The following is a 26,137-nucleotide window of genomic DNA, read 5'->3' on the forward strand; positions in this document are numbered from 1 at the left end:
CTGGCAGAAGAAAAATACATGAACCATGAAAACAGACAGAAAAAGGTTTATTCTGATTCTTTTTTTCTTCTGAGAAAAAATTGCTTCAATATTCATGTAAATCCTTTGTAATTAGTGTCACCACTACAACTGCCAAGTAACTGAGTACAGTGATTTACTAAACTGGAACACATTCCACTTGTTGTGAAGACTGACTACAACCCAAAATAAAAAAAGCTTTCACATGAAAGCTGTTGTAGAAATTACAGTAAACTTTCTGATTTAAGCTAACAGCTGTTCTTTAATCAGCTTTTCACTATAAGAACTGCATAATGTCAGCCAGCTAGTCAGATGCCAAATTCCATTCCCACTGCACCTGGAATTTCAGGATTTCCTCAACATGTCAGAAACCCCAAATCATTTCTTAAAATGAACTGTCAAATGATAAATACAACAGAATCTCTAAGTCGGTCCCTTCCCTATCAACTGCTGACAAGTCATACACAATTTTTTTTTTGCAGTTTTCTTCTTTGACGACAAACTCTGAGAATACTAGCCTGTCTTTTCAATCAATGATAACTCTAATTAAACACCCATCTTAATTTTCCAAAACAAATTCAGCTTGAAAAAAATAAACTTTGTGTTTGGACAATTTTTTCCTGATAACATTACTGTGTAACTGAACTGTCAAAGAATTGTTAAAAGTCAAAGAAATATATTCAGAAGACCTCAAATGTGGTAAATGCACTGTTTCAAAAACAGCTAAAGTTTGCAGTTTTGTCTTTTTTGAAGTGTAATATAAAGAGACACTTCTATTTCCTCTTGGTTATATATTTTTATTCAACTTTTCCCTTTAATTAAAATACATAATCTTTTATCATCTAGCCATAATTTTTTAAAAAGTAAAGATACAAAAGAAGCACTAATTAAATTGTTAGATGATCATTAGAATGATTGCTCATTGTGGAAATGTATCGTCATTTCTGAGCAATGGTAACATGATAGCATCTCACAGGACTCCAGCTGATGCCAAGCCTGTTCTCATTTTCCCAGTCTCACTTACATAAATTAGCTACAGGCCCCACCAACAGTCAGAGAATCTCAAGTTTTTTTATATTTGGAAATAATCCACTTTTGTCAGATCTTTACCAGTGAGGTCATAGTAAATGAATCTATGCCAAATTGCCACGGATCTCCAGAGTGTTTGTCACAAGTTATGGATTCTTGCTATCTAAAATCACCCATCTGCTCAAAGGCAGTACCCTGAACCCTGACTCCAAAAGGTTTATCGGTTACAACTTCAGAGTGCTGAAACAAAATCCATGACTTTAATTAAGACAGAATGTGTGCCTGTGTTAGACACACAGCCAACATGAATTTGGATTAATCTGCCACTGTGGATTTTACCTTTTTTATTTAGATTCCTATTAAGAACTCCAAAATAAACTGAAACTAAGAAAACTCACACACTGGCTAGCAACACTGTGCTGAGTGACCTGAACTCAAGCAACAGTACTCAACTCTTAACGCTATTCTCGGTCATTTCAGGAGTGAGAAGTTAGCAGAAGATATGAAAATCAGGCTCGCAAGTGTTTTAAATATATATATGCCATTATGAAAAAATAAAATTTTCCGTTCTCTACAGTACGGAAAGAAGATGCCTACTGAAAAAAGTGGTTGAAGTGTCACGCACACTGACTTGAAGCAAGCCTTGAAACATGATAGAATACACTTCAATGTGAGTGGCACTTTGGTCAGATGCCAGCACATAATCATTTCATATCAGAGTTAGCTCTACAATAAGATTAAATGCTACTCAGTACAAAAGGCATTAACTTTTAGTTCTCACAGCAGTATAAATACCCTTTTTATGGAGATTTCTATAAACAAGGTATTTTCTTTCATTCCTCAAATCTTCTTGCATTTTCCAAATTATTGTCAAAAACATTTATTGAATCAATACATAGCCAAGAAGTTGTTTACAAACCATAATGCAACTTAAGTATGCTACTCATTATTATATGCCTACAAATGTGATACATGGTTGTTTAACATAAACAGCATGCTTGCTGCTATCACGCAAGAAGGAAAACACATTTTTTAGCTAGAGAAGCGTAAAATAAAGGGAATGTTTGCCAGGTTTCTCCTTCCCTCTACCCCAAATATATGGTAAATATTCCCTGAAGATAAGCAACAGAAAAGCAAAAGGTAGCTTTAGCAACCACCTGCAATTACTTGGCTATACCTTTGGAGTTCCCTTCATCTCCCATCAAGATTCTTAACCGTTTTATTGTATTTTAACACAATATACCATTGATCCTTGTAGAATTTAAAATTACTTTTTAAAATTGAGGAAATACTATACAGGGAAGTCACTGAAAACATGCAAATATATTTTAATGTCAATGTATATACAACACACTATACATAAAATGTTTTCCATCCCTTTATTTTTTGCTTTACTGTGTGCTCTCCAAATCCAGCTCACAAGTGACCCCTACCGGTACGGCCGCTTCCCCTCACCAAAGGAGCTGTATAAAAAGAGCTGCAGCCGCATCCAGCTTTTGAGAACAATCGAAATTCACAGCGATTTTGATATAATACTAACAATAATATAGGTCAGCTGAGAAGGGACCCTGATCAATACTGGAGTCTCATAGTGCTGGTGAATGCACTGAACATACCTGCAGCATGCCAGCCTTTCTTCAATAAACAGCTCCAGGGAGAAGTCTGAAGAAATTTTCATGACTGAACAAATTAAAACATCATCTAGCCTTCTAATACTTACAGGACCCAGCATGAACAAAGCTCAACTGTCAGTCAGATCCTGAACCTGGACTACTGAGGTTTTTTGCCTCAAAAGTTAGTGAAAAACTTTATAGTTACATAATCATTTTGCACTGTAAGATTAGTTAAAAAAGCAGCCTCCGAGAAGACAGCCAGGAAAGCCTAGTCTCCTGCAATTGTGTCTTATAGTTTAACTGCAATAGCTCTCATCTTTTTCTCCATGCCTTCTACATACAGTCACTATTTCCAGTATCTCCCACACCTTCCTTCTCCCTCTCCTTTCTCAACAGGGCCAGCTAAACCCTAGAACCATGGAATGGTTTGGGCTGGAAGGGACCTTAAAGATCTAGTTCCACCCCCCCACCCCACGCCCCACGGGCGGGGACACCTGCCACCAGACCAGGTTGCTCCAAGCCCCATCCAGCCTGGCCTTGGACACCTCCAGGGATGGGGCACCCACAGCAGCTCTGGGCAACCTGTTCTGATGTCTCATCACCCTCACAGTGAAGAATTTCTTCCTTATATCTAATCTAAATCTACCCTCTTTCCGTTTAAAGCCATTACCCCTTGTCCTATCACTACACGCCCTTGTAGAAAATCCCTCTCCAGCTTTCTTGTAGCCCCCTTTAGGCACTGGAAGGCTGCTATAAGGTCTCCTTGGAGCCTTCTCTTCTCCAGGCTGAACAACCCCAACTCTCTCAGCCTGTCTTCACAGGAGAGCTGCTCCAGCCCTCTAAGTATCTTCATGTCCCTCCTCTGGACTGGCTCCAACAGTTCTGTGTCCTTATGTTGGGAGCCCCAGAACTGAACGCAGTACTCCATGTGGGGTCTCTAGAGAGCCGAGTAGAGGAGAAGAATCACCACGCTTCTTCTGAAACACACGTTGCCAGGTCATGTTGAGCTTCTTTGCAACCAACACACACTCCCAAGTCCTCCTCCTCCTGGCTGCTCTGCCAGCTGGAAGGGGAGCAGAAGAGGGTGGGTGTTCCTGCCAGAGCGGTGTTCAGGCAGACTGGCAGTCCCACTAGCATCTCTTTATTGCCAGGCAAGACTGACAGGCTGCCTCATAACTAGCTTTGAAAGGCATCCCACCCTGGACTGTACGTTACAGAATTTGTTATACAAATTCAACTTCTTTTAAGTTTTTACCTCTAGCACATAATTGGAATCCAAGAGTTTGAAAATGTAACTGAAAAACTGGCAGATCTATTAGGAAACTAAACTAATAAAAGGTATGCAGACTAATATAAGACTGAGGATAAAGAAAGATGTGCTAAAATATACAGTACTTATTCCACCTCCATCTACTACATGACTACGACAACTTTTATACAACTGCTCACTGAGGTACAAGGGGTAATATCACCGAGAAATAAGAACCAATATCTTGGCTGCCATCTGCAGATCTCTTTCTCGTCCCCTTTCTATCCACTGTCACTCATGCTGCACTTACCTTCAAGTCCTGTAGTTCAGAAAACAGAAAGGAATATCCCTCCTCTCGGTTACTCTACTAAGTTACCACAGAACAAGAAATTACCCTGTGCTTAGTAAGCCACAGTAACTGACCATAATAATTCTCTTAGCTACTTCACAGATGTGAAGTAACACCACATAATCTTAAATCTCTACAATTTATTCCACCACGCTGTTGAGTTCTCTTTTCCTATGCCCAGGACTATAATGGACCTGGTGCCCCAAAAGCCCTATGCAGCCTAAGCACGTCTGAAACTGGCCTCTTCTGTGATGAGCCTGCAGACAATTTAGTTGGCAACCCTCTTGCCTCTGGAAGTGGGCACAAACCAGGAACCTGCAAGGGCCCACACCTCAGTCAGGTGGCATTAGCTCTCAGAAGAACGGCTTTCTGCTCTCCTCTGCCCTAGACTGCTCTGAACTGTTGAAGCAGGAGACATTCCTTATGTACCTTCATTATCTTGAGTGCTGACAGAAAGACAGAGAAAGAAGAAAAAAAAGAAAAAAAAGAAGAGCTACTGACTGTCCAACAACCATCACCTCACCTCTTAGAAGGTCATTCCTTTCAGAACCACATAAACACCACAAACAGTAGAGACTATTATTAGAACCCAGACATTGATACAAAAAGCTTTTCAACGAATGACAACAGCACTGAAATAGTTTTGGTTTATGATTGGTGTGACCCCTCTGGGTTTGCAAGTTTTGTTATAAAAAACCAGAAGTTAATTTGAGGAGGGGAGGGGGAAGAACACAAAACAAACATAAGCAAACCCACCCTCCCTGCACACAAATGCAACTCAAAGCCTTGCAAGCCAAGAAATAACTTTGAATTTATTATGGAAAAAAACCCTAAGCACGTAGAGTTCAGTTACAAATTTTTTTTTAATTGATAGTACTTCGTTATCAGTCCTTGGGTTAAAGTCTGTCTTACAGATACATTCTTCAGAAAGCTGCCTAAGAGAAAAAGCATGCTACTTGTCAGAACACCAATGGTTTGCCAAACGTATGGCATTGCCTAACCAGCCTAGTAGAAACACAGCTTTTAACAGCAGAAAGAGTTCCACACATGGCATACATTTCCCAAAATGAATAACCTGTTCAAGCAAATACACATTTTTCCTGGTACAGATGCATTTACAATGCTGTATCTTTTTTTTTCTCTGGAACCAACTTTGCCACAAAAGACAATTTCATTCCTAGCCAAGAGACAAACTGACAAAGCTTTCAAGTACAGACAAAGATTTCTGACAATGCACTGTTTATTTGAAATAATACATGTAATACATTAACAACAGTACAAAATGTTAGACACAAGTATTTGTCAGCGATCAATAGAACCCTTTCAGATCTCCCATGTGGTGTGCTTTTCATTCAATACTCGATTACTCCTGCACTACAGAAAAAGAACAAATTTCCTTTCTGGAATAAAGGTCTCTTGCTTTTTGTCCTACTGGCTAAAAAAGCAGGGATGACGGTTACACTTTGAGGATGATAGCAGAAAATAAGCAAGTCTTGTATTTTGTAGATTATATGGTTTTGGTTCACTTGCACAGCAATCAAAATAAGGCTTTTGAGTTTCAGTGTAACTATCCCTGATTTTAGCACTAGAAATTTTTTTAAAACTCTGAAGTTTCACAGCTGAAACTCAGGTTCCACAATATACATTAATATGCATGGAAATATTTCAGAAACAATTGTCTTGAAATGTACCCTGAAATCTAGGTTCATTATAGTGTTAGCTGAGAGTTCAAATTTCCCATCCTCAAAGAAAGATTTATTCAGTATAAAGTAACTTCATACTTTCTTTACTGACATAATGGACTTGGAATTTAAGAACAGCCAATGCCATCACAGAATCAAAACTGCAGCTCAAGACATAAATCTGGTCCAACTGAATTCTGATTGTGTTGTAGTGTACAAAGTTGTTCAAATACACAGTTGTCTTTGCACTATGTTAACCTTGTGAGTGCAGTATTCTATATCTCAAAGTGTCCTTTAAAGGAAAGTTTGAAAGTCAAGAAGTATGCTCAATTGCACTTTTTAATCATTCTTTCTGCCTTATACAAACAAGAGTTAAACCCCCCAACTTCAAGCTTCAGCCAGTATGTTTGTATTGACTGTTTATTATTCTGGAAGAACATACTGTTTAAAAGATGGTTACTAATAGCTGAGACGAAGTAATGAAGACTGATTACATTTCATCATTTGGCTGCCATCCACTTGGAAAATATCAAAAAAGTGCCTCAGCCTAACACAGCCTGAGGAGTTAGTCAAGTTTAAGAGACTTCAGGATCAGCAAATGTGTGGGAGCAATATACTTCCTATTGGAAATAATCACTATTCTGACAAATCTCTCTCATTCTTCAAGACAAGAATTCTTGTTTTGAAACCTAGATGATGTTACGCTGAAAATTACAGCAATAAAATACAATCCTAGCATTTATGTCTGAAAAATTATCCTCTAAGATGTCAATGTGAAAGAGTAAATATATAAGCGTTTAAAGGGAGAGCTGCAGAAAAAATCAGATCTCTATACTTGAACCTGCCACTGAACATATGGGTGCCAGACAACAGGCTTACAGTGATCACCATTTGTTTCAACACTTTGAGTTTACCCTGCACCACAGGGTGACACATTCTGTGACACAGAATTTTCTTTTTACAGCAATGTACAAATCAACAATTTGCTTAACTGCTTTATACCAGATCAAGGAAAGAGGAAAAGAAGAGGGTGATGTGTTTAAATATCAATACTTGTCTCTAAAGTTACATTTAACATCAACATGTTGTGTAGATTTAACTAAAGTTTTAACCAGCAAGTAATCTGCTTTTCATACTATATTGCTCTTGGTTGAAACTGTCTTCATTGTTGTAGCACCATATCAATATAATACAGACTTTTCCCAGTTAACAAAATTTTAAAATGTCTCATTATGTGTGCATCTGAAGCAAACCATACTTGAAAGCTTTAGTGAAAAAAGTCATGTGATGAAAGAGTTGCCTCAAGTGCTGTTACTTTCCAGGCCCCTGACCTCATATACTACTTACAAGAAAGGAGATCAGGAATAATAAGTGCACACTGTCATAGTAATCATTCAACACCAGCAGCAGCGAGCACTAGCTGAGGATTGACTAGCATAATTCTACATGGTAAGATCTAGACCTCTTAACAGATGGACACTATCATCCATACTAGAGCATTTATTTCAATTAGAAGGCATAATAATGCCAGGTCTGCTCCTAATTTATTGGCTATTTAAAATCCATGTAGTAAAACTGTGATTTTAAGATACATGATAACCATATAAAATGGAAACTAAAACTTCAAAAAGTAAATCCTAACAAGGAATAAAATAATTTCCAATCCACCCCTCAGAAGCAGCTAAAAATTAGATTGCAAAAGGCACTGTCTAAGACCCAGAGAGTAGACAGAAAGACCTGAAAGTCTTAATAATCAAATTTATACCCATCAGCATAATAGATTTGATGGGAATATTAACAGCATTGCAATAATGATACAAAAAGACACAGATTGTACAGGAATTGTAGGCAGAGGGAAAGAGAAGCTATTTATTCATATAATAAAGTCGAGAGAGTTTTATTTGATGCCCACAATGTAGTAGAAAATAGCTCTGATGAAAGTTCTGAAGTGATGAAGGATAGAAGGGAAGAGAAACCAAGGAAATCACAGAAAGCAGGGCACAGCTCTACTGTAAATGGAAGCTTAGATCAGAAAGAAAAAACTAACCTAATTAGCACTTTAAATGTAAAGAATTTTAAAACAAAAAAAAAAATCTACATCTTTTTCTTAACAGAGTAGATAATGCAGAGCAAAATCAATTATTTCTTTCACATACGCAAAAGAAGCTTGTAGTTTCTAAAAAAAAAAAAGTAATCTGACAAGGTTAGGTCTACCAACAGTTTTTAAACATAATGGTACAGATGTAACCTCCAGTTCAAAGGTGAGGAATCACTAGTGAATCGCCACTCTTATAAACAAGGAGAAGAACATTTGCCATTCTTCCATTTTTTTAACTGCCAACAGGACACTGCACTTGCTTGATCATTAGTTGATTCATTATGTCATTTCTTATTACAGGGAAGCATAAGAAAAATTATCCAAAAAATACTTGCTGCTAATGAGCTAATAATGCTAATGAGATAATATCTCAGGGAAAGAATATACTACCCAATTCATGCTCAGTGACCTGTACTGGACAGGCTCTCCACGCAACTAGTGATAAAAAAAGAAAGAAGTTTAGAAGTACTAGAGCTTGCAAGACAGTTTCCTCCATTTCCAGTATTACTGACTCACTCTGATCTTAAACAAGTTTAAGTATTTCCTCAAATTATTTACCTGTAAGGTACATTTCTGATATCTCCTTGCTCCCTAGGAAAGCAAGAAGACTTACGTAGAACATGTTGTATGGAGAAAAATAAATAACTTGTTAGCTGAACTATTATAGTCCTTATTTATTTTAATATGCTCTCTTCATTATTGACTATAGTTTTTATGCAGAAGTTGCAACTTCCTTTTACACAATATTATGGGAGCATGCCCAAGTGAAAGATATTGACTACACATACCAGCACAGAAAAATTACCATTTAAAAAAAGTCACCGAGGAAAAACAACATCAAAAAACCTAATTATAGTATAAACTTCAACTATACAGCACACATGGCATGAATCCTTTAGTAGATGGCCTGCAACCCTGCAATATGCCACTAGATGGCAAGTTTGGATAGAAAATAGTGAACATTTCTTCATGGCATGTTTGAAAATTGCAAGTGCATAGGAAAAGAAACATGAGAAAGCAGCAAAGGAGGAGAATAAAAAAAGGCAGTGTTCAATAAGCCACAAGTCTTCTGTATAGAGAACATTTAGTCAAAAAGGCTAAATGGGTTTTAGTTTTGTTTCCACATCTGCCACACAAACAGATAATAAATCCTTATGAATTTACTGCTCACAGACGGAAGAACTTGTTTCTTATTTAGTCACATCAGCAACACTGGCTGTAGCAACCATGAGAACCCAAGATCTGGAGAAAGGCTGAGAAAGGAAGCAGTAGAGCTAGGTCTTGGGATAGCAGACTTCAGGTTATGCAAGGAATTGCTCATTAGGATTCCTTGGAAAGCAACCACAAAGGGGTTAGGGGTACACAACACATCTATAAGAGGATGAGGGGGCTGGGTTCATTCAGTCTGGCAAAGAGGAAGCAAAAGACTGATTTAATACAACCTGTAAAGTTAAAAGAATGGCAGTGCCAAATACTTCTTCATAGTGCCAAACATTATAATAAAGCATCATCAGCCATAAATTGCAGCTTGATAGGTTCAGGCTGGACATCAGGAAAAAACTTCACTAGAATGGTGCAGCAGAACTGGAACAGGTTGCAGACAGGTTGTAGCATGCATCCTTGGAAATTTTCAAGATTCAACCAGACAAAGGCTGGCTGACCTGACGTAGCATTGGCAACAGCCCTGCTTCTAGCAGAAGGCTTGATACAAGAATTTCCAATAGTATTTTCACTGTTGTAAAGTGGAGAGGGATCTGGCAGAGTCTGGCACATACAAAAGGACAATCATTCAAGTGGAATAAAAAAGAAAAAGCTCTCTATATTTTGCCTAATTTTGATCAATTGTTACATCCAATCCAAGTTCCTATAGGAGGGCATTACTTAATACACTGGTATAAAGTTTGGCAGTACCTTCAGAGACATAGAAAACAAGTGCAGATTTGAATTTACAGTGAAATGAATGAATTAATAAAATATTAATAGTATTTTAGTCAGTTTGTCTGGATCTGCTACTGACTTGCCTGCCACAGAACGAAGTCACGTATCACATATTACCAATCTATAAATTGTTCAAGGCTTATCATACCCACCTTCTGGATTAACGAACTGTGTTTTGAGAAGTACAATCTGAATCTAAAATATCATCTGAATTATTTAAAAACATCCAGCTGTAATATGTCACTTTGTTCATTTATTGATCCTGCAGCCAAAATGATGGTATAAATGATACTGCTGGAAACATGCATCCAAGGAGAAGCTTCTACAGTTAAGTCCCCCTAAAGACAAACATCTAATTTCTGTGCTAATGTAAGGGTAGTACAGAAAAGGAGCAGGAATCAGACAAGTGTTCTAACAGCTTGTAGTGACAGCACTATACGGGTTGGAAACAACCACCTTGAAGAGTCTGAGTAGCCTGTATTGCTTTTTAATCACCCACTGCTTCACCCTTTCAGATCAATGTAATATGGTTCTCATGTATTTGAAATCACATTTTTAAAAAGTTAAAATTACTGCTTTATATGTTCTTCACAATTCCTCATGGCAATGTCTCAAATTGAGAAGTCCAGAATAGTCAACTATTTCAATTACAAGTACCTATTGTATTTCCAGGAAATATTACAACATCCTCAGCTCTTCACTGTATAACCACACACACCCCTGTTCACTCAGGTCTTTCGGTTTTGGTCTACCACACCATTCTCCGTAATTTGGGTTTGGTCTTTTGTTGCCAGCCTATACTATAACTCGTTGTAAAAGAAAAACAAATCCTGTCTTTTAAATCACTTCTCTCTGTAACTTACCACAGCCTTGTGTTTTGATATTGCACAGGCACACAAATAAGCGTAACAGTTCTTAACAGGAATATAGCAAATATATCTGAAAAGTTAACCCTGCACAATTTCTCCATGGTTCAGTTCAAAACTACTACTAGCAGGTAATAAAATACTGACAGATTAGAAACTAAACTTTGCTTACCTGTAATACATATGTAAACCTCTCCAAACAAAACCACCACATAAGAAACAAGGTGTATTTAAGTAAACACTGAATGTGTCTTGTAGGGTAAATCTCAAACAACTAAAATGTAAGCAGAGACCTTACCTCGTCAGAAGAGAGAAGATAAATAGGTGTTAACATAGGAATTTCACTTAATTCACAACTCAGGCCAAGTGACATCAGGATCTCCTTGAGAACTTCATATCTCTTGGTATTGCTTATCTTAAGCAAATTGAAATCATCTTCAGTTTGGACATCCATAGAATTGATATCCAGTTCCAAGTGTACCTGGAAGGATACGTGCAAAGGGAATAAAAAAAATTATTTTGTTGGTATTACACATATTAGCGTGGCAGAAAGAGTTCCAAAAGTAGCTTTGTCCTGACTGTGGTTGCTGCAGTGTTACTAGTAAAACTTAAAATTTCTTTTGTCCTCATCATAGCTACACTGGTAGGGCTTTATCATCCTAACAAACTACAGAATACCTATATATTTATATTTCTGATTCAGGGATAATCATTGCCACTACACTACAATTTTCTCTGAAATCTAGACAAAATATTTCTTCTTAATAAACTGGTCTTCTCCTCGAGGTATTGTTCAAATTTGTATTTACTAACTTAAACATCTCCTTCTGCTTTTCATGTCTGCTAGCAACCTAGAACAAACAGCAATATTGGTCATATTCTGGCCTGTACAAAAGCAGAATAATATTAAAATTAAAAAAGCTTTATCAGAGCTTGCACAAGATATGTAGAACTCAGGCAAGCAAGCCCATACTGTATCACACTAATTAAGTTGCAATCAGTGCAGATAAAGAAATGCTTGTGTGTGGAAGAGCACCAAGAACCCCTGAACACCACCTTTTAGAGAATCACTTCTCAGGGTTCAGGCAGATGTTTAAGGTTTGAACTAAATGCAGAAGAAAAAATTTTAAAATCCCTTACAGAACTCCTTTTTGGGGTTTTTTTGTGTATTTTTTTAATTATTATTTTTGTGGAGTTTTTGGTGTTTGTTTGCTTCTTAAGTAAGTGTTCCAAGATATTTAGAAGCTTTTGTACCCTACTATATGCATATTCGTTTAATGAAAATCACAAGCTGTTATTTTTGTTCATTTCTCCTATTTTGCACATTTTAATGATGTTCTTGATCTTTCATATATGATCTACTTTATTGAAATTCAGGGAAATATGCTGAAATGGGGGGGTAGATGGAAGAGTACAGAAAAAAGAGAAACAATAAGTCTGTGACAGAAGATTTAACGGCTGATGTCACTGTCAGTCCCCTGAAGAGAAAACAATAAGGCTTTTCAAATCCAGACTGGAAGTCATTTAAAATTATAAAATGACACAATAATCCTTTTAATCTGATTTTTGAAGCTATACCATAATGCCCTTTTTCTGGAGAAAACCTCTGCAGTATTAAGTTTTACTACAGCAGAAGGGTCAATTTAAACGGTACAGCAAAGCAGGTTTTACCATGGAACTTGGAGAAATGGATAGCAACAGTATCTAATCAATTTTCTAGTATAAGCATATAGCACATGGGTGGCAAAGCTTCCTACATAAAGCTCTACACATGCTACTATGTAGAACAGAGTTTTGAAAAAGCTAACAGATTTAGTTGATAAACTGATAAGAGATGAAAACACTTCTAAGAAACCTGATGAGTATTTCTGAAATACGTAACTGCTAAATGAGTGTATGCTACCTGATACATGAGCAGTTAAATTTGAGTGCTCTGGGATCCTGAGAAAGTTCTCCTGTAACTAAATTATTGGTAAAACCAGGTCCTAGAATCTTTCATAAAGTTTGTTCAGCTGTGTCTTCCATTATATTCCTTATCTACTAAAATACTGGTAAATAAATCTTGCTCTGCTTTTCTCAATGTGCTGCTTGAAAGCAAGAAGTAAGGGAAGTGATAAAATTGCCAACAGCCATGTTAAAAAGAAAACGGTTACCTCTGCTCCTAACTGAAGCCAACTCAAAAGGTGTAAGTTGCTTTCAGCCTCACTTTAAAAGTTTTACTTCAAAATGGCTGAAATCTCTCTAGATTTAATAGCACAGGTTATACACCCAGGTAGACTCATATTTACAGGGCATAGATGTATTTTCTAAACTTAATGGTACCTCTTATCAGCCTTTCAATCACTCAAAACTTTAGCCAGATATCTGTGAATATTTAAATAATCAGTGACCAACATTTACCTTTAACACAGCCACGGAAGCTTCCTCACCAATTATCCAAGACGACAGAGCAAAAATAATAAAAAAAGATTATGAACACTTTAACTTATCAGTTGTTCACCTTCTTGAGGGGGTGTGGGTTTTGTTTGGTTAGGGCTTTTTTGTTTGTTTGGTGGTTTTTTTGGGTGTGCTTTTAAAAAAAAAAACCCAAACAAACAACAATGATCACAATATCGTAACACCGGTGACGTACCTATTTGCTGGGATGTTCTTATTAAGTGGAATGACTAAGACTTTGGTTCATTCTAGACTCCTGCACTTCTGTCCCACAGTTGTTCTGAGGTATGTGTTTCGTTCAGAATGTTAAACATCTAAAAGTTTAAAGCCTGAAAGAAGACTCAGGAAACGACCGAGTTCCCAGCAGACCAGATTCTCCCTCTCTATGCTGCTCCCTGTTGTCATCTGCACCCTTACCAACCCCAACCCCCCTCAAAAAAAGAAGCATGTATTACTGAGTGAAAACATGTCAAAGTACAGAAAGAAAAATAAAAATTTAGAATTTTAATTTGGATATTAAATAGAAACAATGCATTCCAGTTGAATAAAGGTTTTTTTCTAAGTGAGGCCCACATCATGAACCAAACATCCATCTAGAAATCAGCTTTGATCAAAACACTGTTAAAGAAACCATAGAATGGTTTGCTTCATCCACACCACTAAGATACAAACAGAATACAACTGAGAAACCAGTAGCAACACTAGCAAAAATAGAACCAACAGACCTAAAACAACAATTTTATTTCAGTGCAGACAGAGGCTAACCTTTACTGTGTAGTTACTTGCTCTAGCAAGAATTCTACAGCAGTTTTTCTAGACATGACATGACAAGTAATAGAGGCTGGGACTCCCATTCACTAGTCAGATTTAAGTCCTGGCTACCTTAACCTTAAAGTTTAAGAGGAGACGTCTCTCAAGTTTCTTGCAAGGCTTATTTTACATCCTCTGCTGACTCTCTGCTTCACCATAGCTCACAGTTTTTTAAAGGATTTTTCTTTTTTTTTTTTAATCTTGCCCAGTACAAGCTTTCACCCCAAGTCCACCAATGACTTGGCTCTTGCTGTTCCCACCTCCAAAAGTCTGCAAAATGCACAGCTGTACCACTGTGCAACTTCTAGCAGGCAGAAAAGGATAGCTCTGCTCCTGAAGATGCTTCCTTACTATGCCTATCTGCTCTCTCCTCTACCACCCACTGTGATCTTGTATGATCTACATGTGCGTGGCTACACAGTGAAAACAAGGAAATGGAACAGCAGTAACATTCTCTACCATTCTTTAAGCTTCCTGAGGATCAAGTGAAAACCATTCTGCATTCAGAGTCCTCCTGCATTCACAGAGACATCCATCTATACCTCCCCTTGACAAACATCTGAGAGCATAGAATAGAAACAAGTGAACTTTTTTAGCATACCACAACATGATGTGGCAATAAGCAAATTAATGCTTCTGCATACACAGTACCTGAGAAAGAATGGCTTCTCCTCCACTGTCTCCGTAAGTCAGATGAACCATAACTGTATCTTTATCAGTATTATTTAATCGACTCAATATCTTCACTTTGCTGGTATCTTCCTTCATCACTTCCTCAAAAATACAGCCACTGACCAAAAGATTTAACTTAATTTCAGTGCTGTCCATTTTAGAGAACATTAATTCATGCACAGTCTTCCTCAGTTTGTTTTTTCTCTTTATTTCTATGCCGTCAAAAGTAAAAGATGAAGAAAACCCTAGAATCTTTCCACCTGCAGATAAAAACTTCATAAATTGTTTGTGGTTCTCCTCAGAAATAGGCTTCTCTGTGGCAATGATCAACAGCCGTGAATTATCAATCCATGGAGCTTTCAGAACTTGTTCCTCACGCAGCTGGTAGATGGTGTATCTGTCAGCGTCAATGCATTCCTGAAGGACTGATTTTACCTGCTCAAATTCCACTTTTGCAGTTTCAGAACCAAGATAAATCAATACATTAGGGGGCTTTCCAGCAAGGTTTACTCTCTTTACTCCACTTGCTAGACAGTCATCATTCTTCTCTTCCAGTTTGCTACTGTAATCACCAGAAAGTTCTGGAATGTTTTCTGCAGAGGCAAATCTGACAGATTCAATAGTACTGTTTTCAAGTTGCAGGCATTCACGACAGCTGGAAAGATGCAAGTGATGATGGTCTGCAGCACCTCTCTCTTTGTCAGATAGACTGCTGGATTCATCTTCATGTTCACTTTCTTTCTCTAGCTTGGATTTCTCCTCTTCACTTTGTCCTGCAGACTCAGCTACTCCTAATCCTGATTTAACAGTTGTCCCAAAAGTAGCAGCAGGAGTCACTTCATCCATTTGTGTACTGCTTACAATTTGCTCTTTTACAGATGGTGTCACTTGCGCCAACTCCTTCAGAGTAGATTCCTGTAAATGGACAGCTAGAAGAGGTAAAGAACATGACAAAGGGGTTATAAAAATTATATTGAAAGAGCTATAATGAATATTCACTACCACAAAGAGATTTATATTTAATTTCAGTACATATCTATAATAGCATGAATTTCACTTGTTTGACACACCAAATCCTGAACACCACCCTCCTCCCAAGAACATAATGCATTTGGACTCAAAACAAGTCATTTACTCAAATTACTCTGTTTCAGGAAAGTCTGACTGAGAGCACAACACTCAGTATTTACAGGGCACATTTAAACAAACTAACATTTATCGGGAGTGCAAAAATATTTGTACAAAAGTAAAACATGACCACTACTATACACAATGCAGATCTGCTCTTAACAGAACAAGTGTCTATGGGTGGGAAGGTGAGGAAGTTCTCATAAATGCATCACCTTGTCAGCGTGTTATTTTGCCTGTCTCTCTGTCCTCAGCAAAGGACAAAATGAAACAGGGAAATCTGCCTTACCTTTGGAAAAATACTGGTCTCTTAAGGAGGGTAGGGTGGAAAATAGCTTGCTGCTATTTTGAAATAAGCTAATAAAGTGATGATATTGGGTAAGATGCAGACATTGAACCATGTCTCTTGCATTGCTGAAGGCTGCAAATAAAAAGTTTGGCACAAGTAAAAGGGAGTAAAAAAAAAATCTGAACTGCTTTCAGTCTGCAGAAAGGGAGACATGCTGACCAACAGCAAAACTTGGGAGCTAAGAATCTGAAGGAACTAGCAAACAGAAAAAATTGTCAAACCTTCACCTTTCTACCCCCAAAAAAGGATGGAAATGCAAAGATAAAAAAATTCTGGCAAATACAAGTGAGAAAAGAAGAGCAAAGATAATTATTGTCAATGTGAAACTTGCAGGGCAAACTAAATACGGAAGAGGAGAAAAAAAAAAAACCAACTCTCAATTCTTTTTTCAGCTTCTGAGCCATGAAAATATTTCAAATCAAAGTCTGCAAAATTTTATTGAATCCCTCCCCACTTCCATAAGGCCAAATAAACTTAGTATGTTTTTGTTTCTGATTTCTTGAAGAAATCAGCAAGAAACTTCATTAACAAAATAGCCAGCTGACACACAATACACCAGATCCAAATTCAGTCACTTTCTTCATTTAACAGCACTTCTATCAGCCCCTTTGCCTAGTTTGGAGCAGTAATCTGAAGCAAGATTTCTTCATCCTAGAATTTCACAGCTACCAGCCTATATGTGATTTCATCAACAGCCTCCATCAGCCTGCTCTCCTAGAACAGTTCTAGCATGTACAAAGCACCTGAAGCAAAATGAGCCAGAAAATATTCTGAGAAGTAAATGACTGGGGATTTCTTTCAGTTTCCATTCCCTCCTTGCATGAATGTTTTTGCAGAACAGCATCAAGAGACAGTTTCACATTGTCACATCAGATATATTCATGAGCATATTCCTATCCTCTTGCACCCCAGGTAGCTGTTCTCAGTTTTGGCCTTCCCTGACTTCTGCCAATACACTATGATCTACATAAAAAAACCCCAACCAAGCAAATAAAAAACACCACAGCCAAATACACCCACATACACATACTACACACACACCAAAACAAAAAACCCAACCTGCCTGCCCCCCCCCCCCCCCATATTTTTTTGGGGGTGGGGGGGAGAAGATTACAGCTGAGAAGACACAAATAGGCAGGAAGAAGTGAAACTATTGCTGAACAAGTGTGGCTCTACCCCCTGAGAGCCCACTACTCTACAATACAATACAGACTCCATATTATGGCACTTCTACAACAGTGCTGGAAAAAAGAAATTTAAATCTCATGCAGCAAAGGGAGGTGCAGCTTGGACTTCCCACAACCCAGACAACAATTCTATTTAAGAATGGTGTTACAAGTGCAACCATGGTATTTCCTTCTCCTCTCCCTGGAATTAGCCACGAACTCCCTCCCTGCCTTAGGTGAAACTATTAAACTAATGAGGACACAATGGTTCATAGTGTTGGTATCATTAAAAATGCTCCCTAAAGAAATAAACCATCCACCAAAAATTCAGAATTCAAGTAGCAATGACACCATCCTCCTTCCCCTAGTTATCCTTCTCCCTGTTTAGAAAGCACCCATGAGCTTTTCTCCCAGTGATCTAAAGATTAAGATGCTAGACTTAGAGCAATTGCTCTCAGCTTATGTTTAGCTTTGAATACACTTATTTCAAATCTGAAAAAAAGAGAACATTTGCCTAAAACTTTCTGTACTTTTTTTTTTCTTCCAAATAGATTAGTTAATCTAACAGGTAAGACTGACAGAAACAGTATTTTCTAAATTCACATTTGTGACATTAACACATTCGTGCATTTGCAAAAGGTTAACACCAACTTGAGTACTCAGATCTCATCATACTAAGGTTAATTACTGGCAGTAGCTTATGAGGCATTGAAAAGTGGGGTTTACTCCAAAAAATCTCTTGATCCGTTTTTTCTGCTATTTCTGATGTTGCATTTGTAAGACCTTCTGTGACTTCACTCTTTGAGCTCACTCAAAAAGTGGTCTAACTTTTCAGGAATCTCTATATTTGACCGTATTCAGTATAAAATACAGCAGTGCTACAGAGTGATCAATGCCTAAAATAGCAACAGGAAGAAAACATCGTGCCAAAATAAAAACATGGGGGTTTATGTAGTTATAAAGACTATATGCACACTCCTAAAATAACCATGAAATAAACAAGTTCTACCATTAAAAACAATTGGTGAAGATACTTACAAACAATCTTGTGTGGCACCATTCCGTTATCCATTTGAAGCCTGTCTTCCATGAACGCTATTCCAAGGTTACTGAAATTATCTACACTTGCTACAGCAATTAACTTATAAGGCTCACCAGGTTTATAGGCCAACGGTGAACAATAGTCTGACCACTTCACAATCTAGAATAAAGCATATGCATGTTTTTCCAGTTTGAAAAGGTTACAGAAAAATATCAAGTCTGCAAGATGAACTGCAAATAAAAACTGCCCTTCCTTTCTGAAGGATTCTGCTGTTAAAAAAGCAGCAAAATAGCAGGCAGAGCCAACAGAGGGACATTATCAAACCAAAATGGCACAATTGGCAAACCCAAGGACTAGGCGTAATTTTAAAGAAAGTACTTACATAAAAAGTGTAGCTACTAGGAGTATACAATACTAAAATGGCAGAATCACTTTTAAGACTTATTTCTGGGATGCCTGATGTGTTTAAAACAACCACTACATTCAATAGTAGCATGAGACAACACATCTCAACTAGAGAAGGCTTTCAGCTGACAGTTCCTTTCACATAAAAGTGCACCGTTCATGACTACAAAGGTCAATGAGACTGATTACAACCAAAAGAACCTACCGAAGAAGGGTTATGCAGCAAGCAATACCTGCTGCAAGATTCAGTCCTGAGAGAAGTAAACAAAGCAACATCCATACTAAGTCTTGATAGGAAACTGGGAATACATATACACCTTCCCCAAAGATCAAGGCTATAAAAGCTTCAAGTTAACACACAAAATGGCAAGAGTATTACCACATTCTGTATGTAAAATTATATCTGTAATTATTTCCAAGGCATGGTTTTCAGCACGAATTCTAAAAAGAATGCTCATAAAAAGAGCAGAAGCAAACTACTAGGGTTTAATAAAAGTTCACATCAACTATCAGAAGCATTAACTAAACACCGTAAATTCAAGCTGTTTATCTACAATTATCAAAAATTCTGTTCTCCAGAAATTAAGCATTGTGAAAGTGACACACCAGGATTTGTTTTCTTCAGGAAGGTTTGTTAAACCCAAACTACACAGCTGCACCACCCTGGAGAACAAGTCTGAAGTTTAACTATAAAAGCCACAAGTGGAGGAAAAATGAATGAGCTTTCATTTCCTTCTGAAAGGTGGGCACAATAATAAACGACTACAGATCCGTCTGCTGACTCATAACTGAAAATGACCTCTTTTAAACTTTATGTTTGTAAAACAACAATATTCAGATAATTAACAAGCAGTGATTTAAGAGTCAATTCTGAAAGCAAAAGCGAAGGTACCCAATTTCAGTAAAAATTGTGTGAACGGCATGACAGCCTTTATGCTTTATAGGATACACAAACCAATTGTTCTCGTGTGAAGGTGTATTTAAAGACAACAAAGCATCACCTGTTTTCATGACCTAAAAATAAAATTAGCCTTCACCATGTAATATGTTCCAAATACTGGGAAACAAAGTGCAATCCCCACATAGCAAGTCCAGCACTTTGGTGCCATCACCACCAAACCACCTCCATGAAGTTCACCCTTTTATCACTACACACAAGATGACACACTGATTAAACTCAGTAAGAAAAACCACTTCTTTTGAATACACAAAATGAGGGTGAGCTTTTGGATATTTCACTTGTTCATAATTAGACTACCAACTACATTTACCTTCTTACCTACTGCATTTAAGTGTTTACATAATATCCAAAATAATATATTTCCCACTTTTGACTTTACAGTGTTTCCCAAGGGAACAAGAAGAAAGAAGAAACTGAGATTTCACACAACCTTAATGGTTGCATCTCCTTTCTAAGCCTTTCCCAAAGACAGCTTACAACTAGTGCAACCTAAATGAGACCATACAGCCCACCCTTATGTTGGTGGCCTTTGGACAGCTGACAACTGGCTGGATATCTTCTGATACATCACATATACTAACCCTCAGTGAACAAATTCAGTTTCAAAAAGAGACGCAGATAGCTGCCTGTGGGCAGTGTGTTGGTGTTTACCACAAGATCAGCTGCATGCCTTAACTTAAGGGTAAACTCCCAACTCTGTAACGTAAGAGCAAGTAACAGCTTCAAAGCAGCCACACCAGAACAGTTTGTGAGAGCCAGCCCTCAAATTCATGACAGATGTATCACTCGGGTCCTAAACTCCTGGACATAGCAACTACTCACTAGCAGAATCAACGACAGTGAGTTTCTACCTCCAGGACTTCTGAAAGGTCACCTCCATAATTGTACTACAAAGAAATACCAGCTCAGAAGTTACAGGATACAAAGTCTCCTTCTGGAAGATAACTATACCAGACTTCGATAGATTTGAATCATTGTAATTGGAGCATCAGTCAGACTTCACCTCACTGTCACCGCGGCAGTCTGTGACCAAGTCAGCCCAAATTGTCCTCACCAACTGTCTTGAGTGATGGCCTGGACAACACCATCACTTCACAGATGGAAGGAATTCCCAGCAGTGTTTAGTCTATTGGTAAAACATCCACAGGTGGAATGGAAGTCTCCAGTTGTAGTCATAAGGTATAGAACTCTTAAGGGGTTGCTGCTGTTGACAATTCATGATCACCAGTGACAAACATGACAGAGATTTATGATACATGATACCAGCTTCTTTCACTATTTTCCTCACCACATGACTGGGCTACTCTCTGTGTTGGAAGTAAGAGACTCACACCATATTTTGATGTCCTTTCTTACCCAGAGAACAGGCACAAGCAGGTAACACCCACACATCACCTGGAAACTGTGAGGAAGATACACTGATGCCCTTGAGCTTTTTTTAATGGCACCAAGTAAAACATTAGGCATGCTAATAAGTAAAAAGTAGTTATTGCTATCTAGTGCAAATAAAGTGAATACACAAAAGAATCTCACAAAGTAAGGCTGTTGCCAAGACATATGACCTGTAATCCTGCTCACACAACAATCCATTTGCTTCACACAGAACAAAAATCCTCAGAGAATATTTTGAAACAGGCCAGGCTTTCCTGCTATGACTAGAAATCATCAAAATTCTGTCACAATACCACATGAAAGGCCAGCTCTTAGCAAGAGATGAGGAATTATTTAGACTCCTGCTTTCTGGGTCCACCTCAATTTGTCACCAGTCACAGATCACTGATAGCCCTACAAAGAATGGCTTTTCTGTCTATAAATTCTTGTAGGTCACAGGAGCAATCTGTTCTTAGAGCCCATCTATGTCAACAGCTGGCTGCCAGAGGTAGCAGAATTAAGAGCACTTCATTGAAAGTGACATGTACACAGAAGAACAATAAACAAAATAAAACAGCAGTCCTTTTCCTCTTTAGTTTTCTTTTGCCTGGACTATCACTTTTGAGCTTCCTGCATCAAATTAATTATTGTCTACATGAAATGCAAACATTTTCCATTCTAAAGAAAATCCAAACAAAACCAACAAGATGAAAAAACAACAAACCCCAAAAAAACAACAAAGTAGAGCTTCAACGCAGATGTTTTTGTGAACCTCTCTGCTACAAAAAGTAAAAAAAAAAAAAAATCCTCCCTCAGCCTTCTGTCTGAGTTGGCCCAGCACTCCCCAGGTGCACTCAGACAACGTAGAAAGCACAAAAGCACAAAAGATAGGTAACCTATCTAGTTTATCTCCCAGAAGCAGGGTCCACTTGGATGGATTCCAGAGTCTTATATCAAAGGCAACAAAAATATTTATAAACCAGCAGATGTGACTACTTCCTGTGTGCGCCAAGGCAACATGAGGCCAGTGGAAGCAGGCTCAGAAGACTTCAGCTGAAAGGGTCTCAGAGTTCTCAACAAGCTTTAGGTACCTCCAGTCCTCACACTCTGAGCTTCATGGAGACAATAACTTTGCCTGAGGCAGCACTTCATCTGGATATCATTCCTCTAGAGGGCAAAGACTAACATGCTCCAAAAACATGCTCTGTTCTAGAATTGAGACACCTCCATGGAGGGTCAAAGTACTAAAAATTTGATTGCAGGCATAAATTTGGAATTGTGCCTATTCCCAATTTGTCCTTCTGTTCCTGCACTCAAGTTAGGTAAGTCTAGTTACCCACCACTCTGCTCTCAATGCTCACTCCAGCAGAAGAATCCTTGATAATCTCTCAGAACAAGTAGCCTGGAAAATACATGTTCCTCATGCAGGGAAACAGACAGGCTGCAACCATCTGTCTATGTGACAGGTTTCCTTTAACCCCAAGAAGGAGCCTGAAAACTGATGCCAGAAAGCAAGGATGACCCTTTAGGGTGCTAAGCCGGGGCCATTCAGGAAGACACCTTATGACTGCCCCCATGTAACAATCCTAGCTTGTGGCATAGTCTGTTTAACTGCAGGGCTCTGTCGATTTTATGGTACCTAAACAACCAGGCCAGATGTCTTTATTACTGCCTACCCAGAGATATCCTAGCATGCATGTCTTTCTATTTCTCCTTTCCAGGTTCAGTCTATCCTCTTCACTTAGGAAAGCATACAGCACACCCAACAAATGACTGCCTTAGGAAGGAACCAGGACAACCCATACCGCCTGGAAGATTTTTCCTCCCTGCAAGGTAAGTTTACGTTTTGCTTTGGGTTACAACCTTTGTCCGCTTCAGACCTGCATCCAAGTTGAGACGTCCAGGCAGTAAGCTATTCCTCATGAGAGAAAAAAGTTATAAAACCAACCAAATGCAGGGGGGAGACAGACATTATCTCAAGTTCATAGTAAGTTTGGACAGGGTCTGGATACTATTTTTATGCATAATTTGTTTACAGATATTATATATTCAGTAATACAAGTTTAAGAAGAACATAATCTTCTATAGCCACATCTTTGTATTTTCAATATAGCAGTGGAGAAGGTACTTTTTAGATTATTAAGCATCTAGGACATGAATATTTGGTAACTATGCTTGCCATAAGGATTTCAGTACCTGTTTAATTTATATCTTTTGATGCCTCAAAACCACATTGAAAGTATTACACATTAAAAAGCAAACAACTTATAAAATTCAAACGAAGACATACTGCCACTCTCCCACTGCATTTTATATAAAAGCAAAGAGATTACAAGCTTGATTTTGGCCTTACTTCTGCAGACTGACATAATAATCCAAACGCATAACACTAACTTGCACTTAGAAATCACAGTGAAAGGAAGCTTCCAAGAGAGGCTTCTATTTCAATTACAACTTTTCACAAGCACTTGGTTGGAGGTTTGAAGAGCATATTGGAAATTGTAACATATGCTTGCTTTGTATATTCTTACTGAGGCATTTGTTTCATTTCAGAGACAGGATACAGAGGTAAATGGATTTCTGATCTGCCTTAGTAAGACAGCTCTCAAGCAGCTTTTTTCCTATTCAGCATAACTAACCATACATGCCTTACCCAAAGTCATGACGGAATTCTGCAGTTCCCATCTACAGCCAGAGAAGCATGCTACTAAAAAAGAAACCCTCAGTAAAATGTCTATGGGTCTATTTGAAGCATAAAATAGAACTAGTGTATTAACAGTGATTCATTTTAATGAAGAGATTACCTTTTTATTCCCAATAACATTATAAACATACAAAATCTATCTGCCATTGATTTTTCTTTTTCCTTCAAGCGTTTTAGGTTTATACTCACCAAATGACCCATCTGTACTACTTTCTATGCAAGCAACAAAGAGAACTACTTACCCCTTTTGAAGAGCCAGGTACCTTCTGCAAGTTATCTGTCTGAGCTGAAGTGCTTTCTGTCACAAAAGCTATATGTTCTTCTTTAAACAACTTATCAGGATAAATAAAAGGAGAAATAAGAAGTAGACTCCATCTGTTTAAGTCATCAAGAAACTGAAAGAAACAGGAAAGAAAAATAAGTCTGTATAGCAACGATCTGATTTTACAATTAATTTTTAAATTATGCCCAGCCTAAATTAAAATCTAACCCTTCAGCCTTACATGAGGGGTGTCTACAATTTCACACTCCTCCATGAGTTAAAAAAAAATGGGCAAAGCTCTAAACCATAAGGCAGGAACACATCAAAAGTAAAACTAAAAGCGACAAGCCAAGCTTTTAAGCCAAGTCACACTCCACCTTTCAGCTTTACAGGAAGAGTGCAAAAGTAAGTGGGCCACAAGACCACTGTGCCACTGGCACTGTGACTGTTGTGGGCCATTTGCTACTAGAAACACCCCTCACTCAACACGATCCCCTACTCTCATTGACACCGCAGCTCACCCCGCCTGTTCCTTCCCTCTTCTCCCCTAACCACACAAACCCATGGCCCTGCTGCCTCACTCCTGGTGGCTGAAGGGCACTGCCTGCTATTGGGCAGCGGCTGAGAACGCAGTCACAACACACAACCTACCTGGTCAGACACTAAAGCCCCTCTAACTGCACAGTAGTCCAGGCGGCATTAATTCTGCTTAGGTAACAGTCCTCCAGGAAACTTAATCCCACTGCTATGTCATATATGCTGTCTCTATACCCATCTGCCTAAAAGACCAACCAACCTGCGAGCCACAAATGACCCAAAAACTATACAGTACCCAGGTCTAATTTTTAGAAGTGTGGGGTTTGGAGTTTTTTGGGGTTTGCTTTTAAACAAAGTTTTACAAATTTACAAAGTTTCCAGACTTCCTTTGTAAAGCTAGTTATATGAAAGACAGTTGTATTTTGTGGACATGTGCAACCTCAGGACAAATTCTTTAAAAAGTTATTTGAAAAATCTTTAAAAGAACATTTCAAATAAAAGGAGCGGGTTAATAAAAATAAATTAAGTCCTCAGGCATTTGCACCAAAATTACTTTTTCAGTATATAACTGAGTTTAGAGTTAGATTAGACTATATAATAAGTTTAGAGTTAGAGATATTACTCATTCAAAATATATTTGTCTGTTAGATAGTCTATCCACATATCAGGTCATTGGACAAATGCTTCCATCATTAAAATATAAAAACGGTTCCTTCTCTTGCCTTCACAAAGGAGCAAATAAAGTTCAGAAGCTGGAATCAATAGACTGAAGAACAGTTTTAAGAACCTCGAAGTTTCCAAACACATAATATGTTCCTGTACTATATATACATCAATTTTTACGTAGCTATTGATTTGAACTTCATTTTTCTGCCATATTTTAAAAGTGGCAAACATTAGAAATAGATTACTTTGCTACTACTATACTAGAAACACATGCTTTGCACACCTTCAGTATTTATATGTGGAAACATAAGGGAATTTCCCTGCAGCACACTAAATTTGTATATCACTCCACATCTAAAATGAAACCACACAATATTAAGCCTGTGGGGATAGCTTGCCAATTCAATCAGCTTCACCGAGCACAGAAGCTGCAAGAGTAAAACACTGCTACCTTCCACAGGAAAGTGAACTGAAGTCATGCAACTTTGTATTATCTTAAGCATCCAATTTGATTAAAGATCAAACAAAAACACTTCACAGGTTACGATTTATGACTTGCTGGTATCTTATCTTAAGGAATGTACTGGTTATACTCCAGTGGCAGTTAAATTTACTCCGAAAGCAAAGCAGCTAGTTAACCTTTTTCTCTTCACAGGTGTTCACAGACTATGTAGAGAGCTTCACGGTGATGCTGCCTCTATCTTTAATTAAAGCAGCCAGGCTGGAGCCCTTACATGCCACATTACCAAGGTGCAGTGTGGCAGGCATCTTCCACATGGATTCTCA

General features: G+C 38.0%; 1 protein-coding gene across 5 annotated transcripts in view; it reads right to left on the reverse strand.

Moving 5' to 3' along the window:
• The window catches only part of HLCS (holocarboxylase synthetase), a 124,099-nt gene that overhangs the window by 95,034 nt on the left and 2,928 nt on the right, over nt 1–26,137 (reverse strand). For all 5 annotated transcript variants that reach the window (XM_080376253.1, XM_080376255.1, XM_080376257.1 and 2 more), the window contains 4 exons: nt 24,129–24,281; nt 18,442–18,604; nt 14,740–15,689; nt 11,141–11,323 (listed from right to left, as the gene is read on the reverse strand). In XM_080376253.1, coding sequence (XP_080232379.1) covers nt 11,141–11,323; nt 14,740–15,689; nt 18,442–18,604; nt 24,129–24,281 — 1,449 coding nt within the window. The remainder of the gene's footprint in view (nt 1–11,140; nt 11,324–14,739; nt 15,690–18,441; nt 18,605–24,128; nt 24,282–26,137) is intronic.

Source organism: Falco punctatus (genome assembly GCF_963210335.1).
Source record: "Falco punctatus genome assembly, chromosome: 2".
NCBI lineage: Eukaryota > Metazoa > Chordata > Aves > Falconiformes > Falconidae > Falco > Falco punctatus.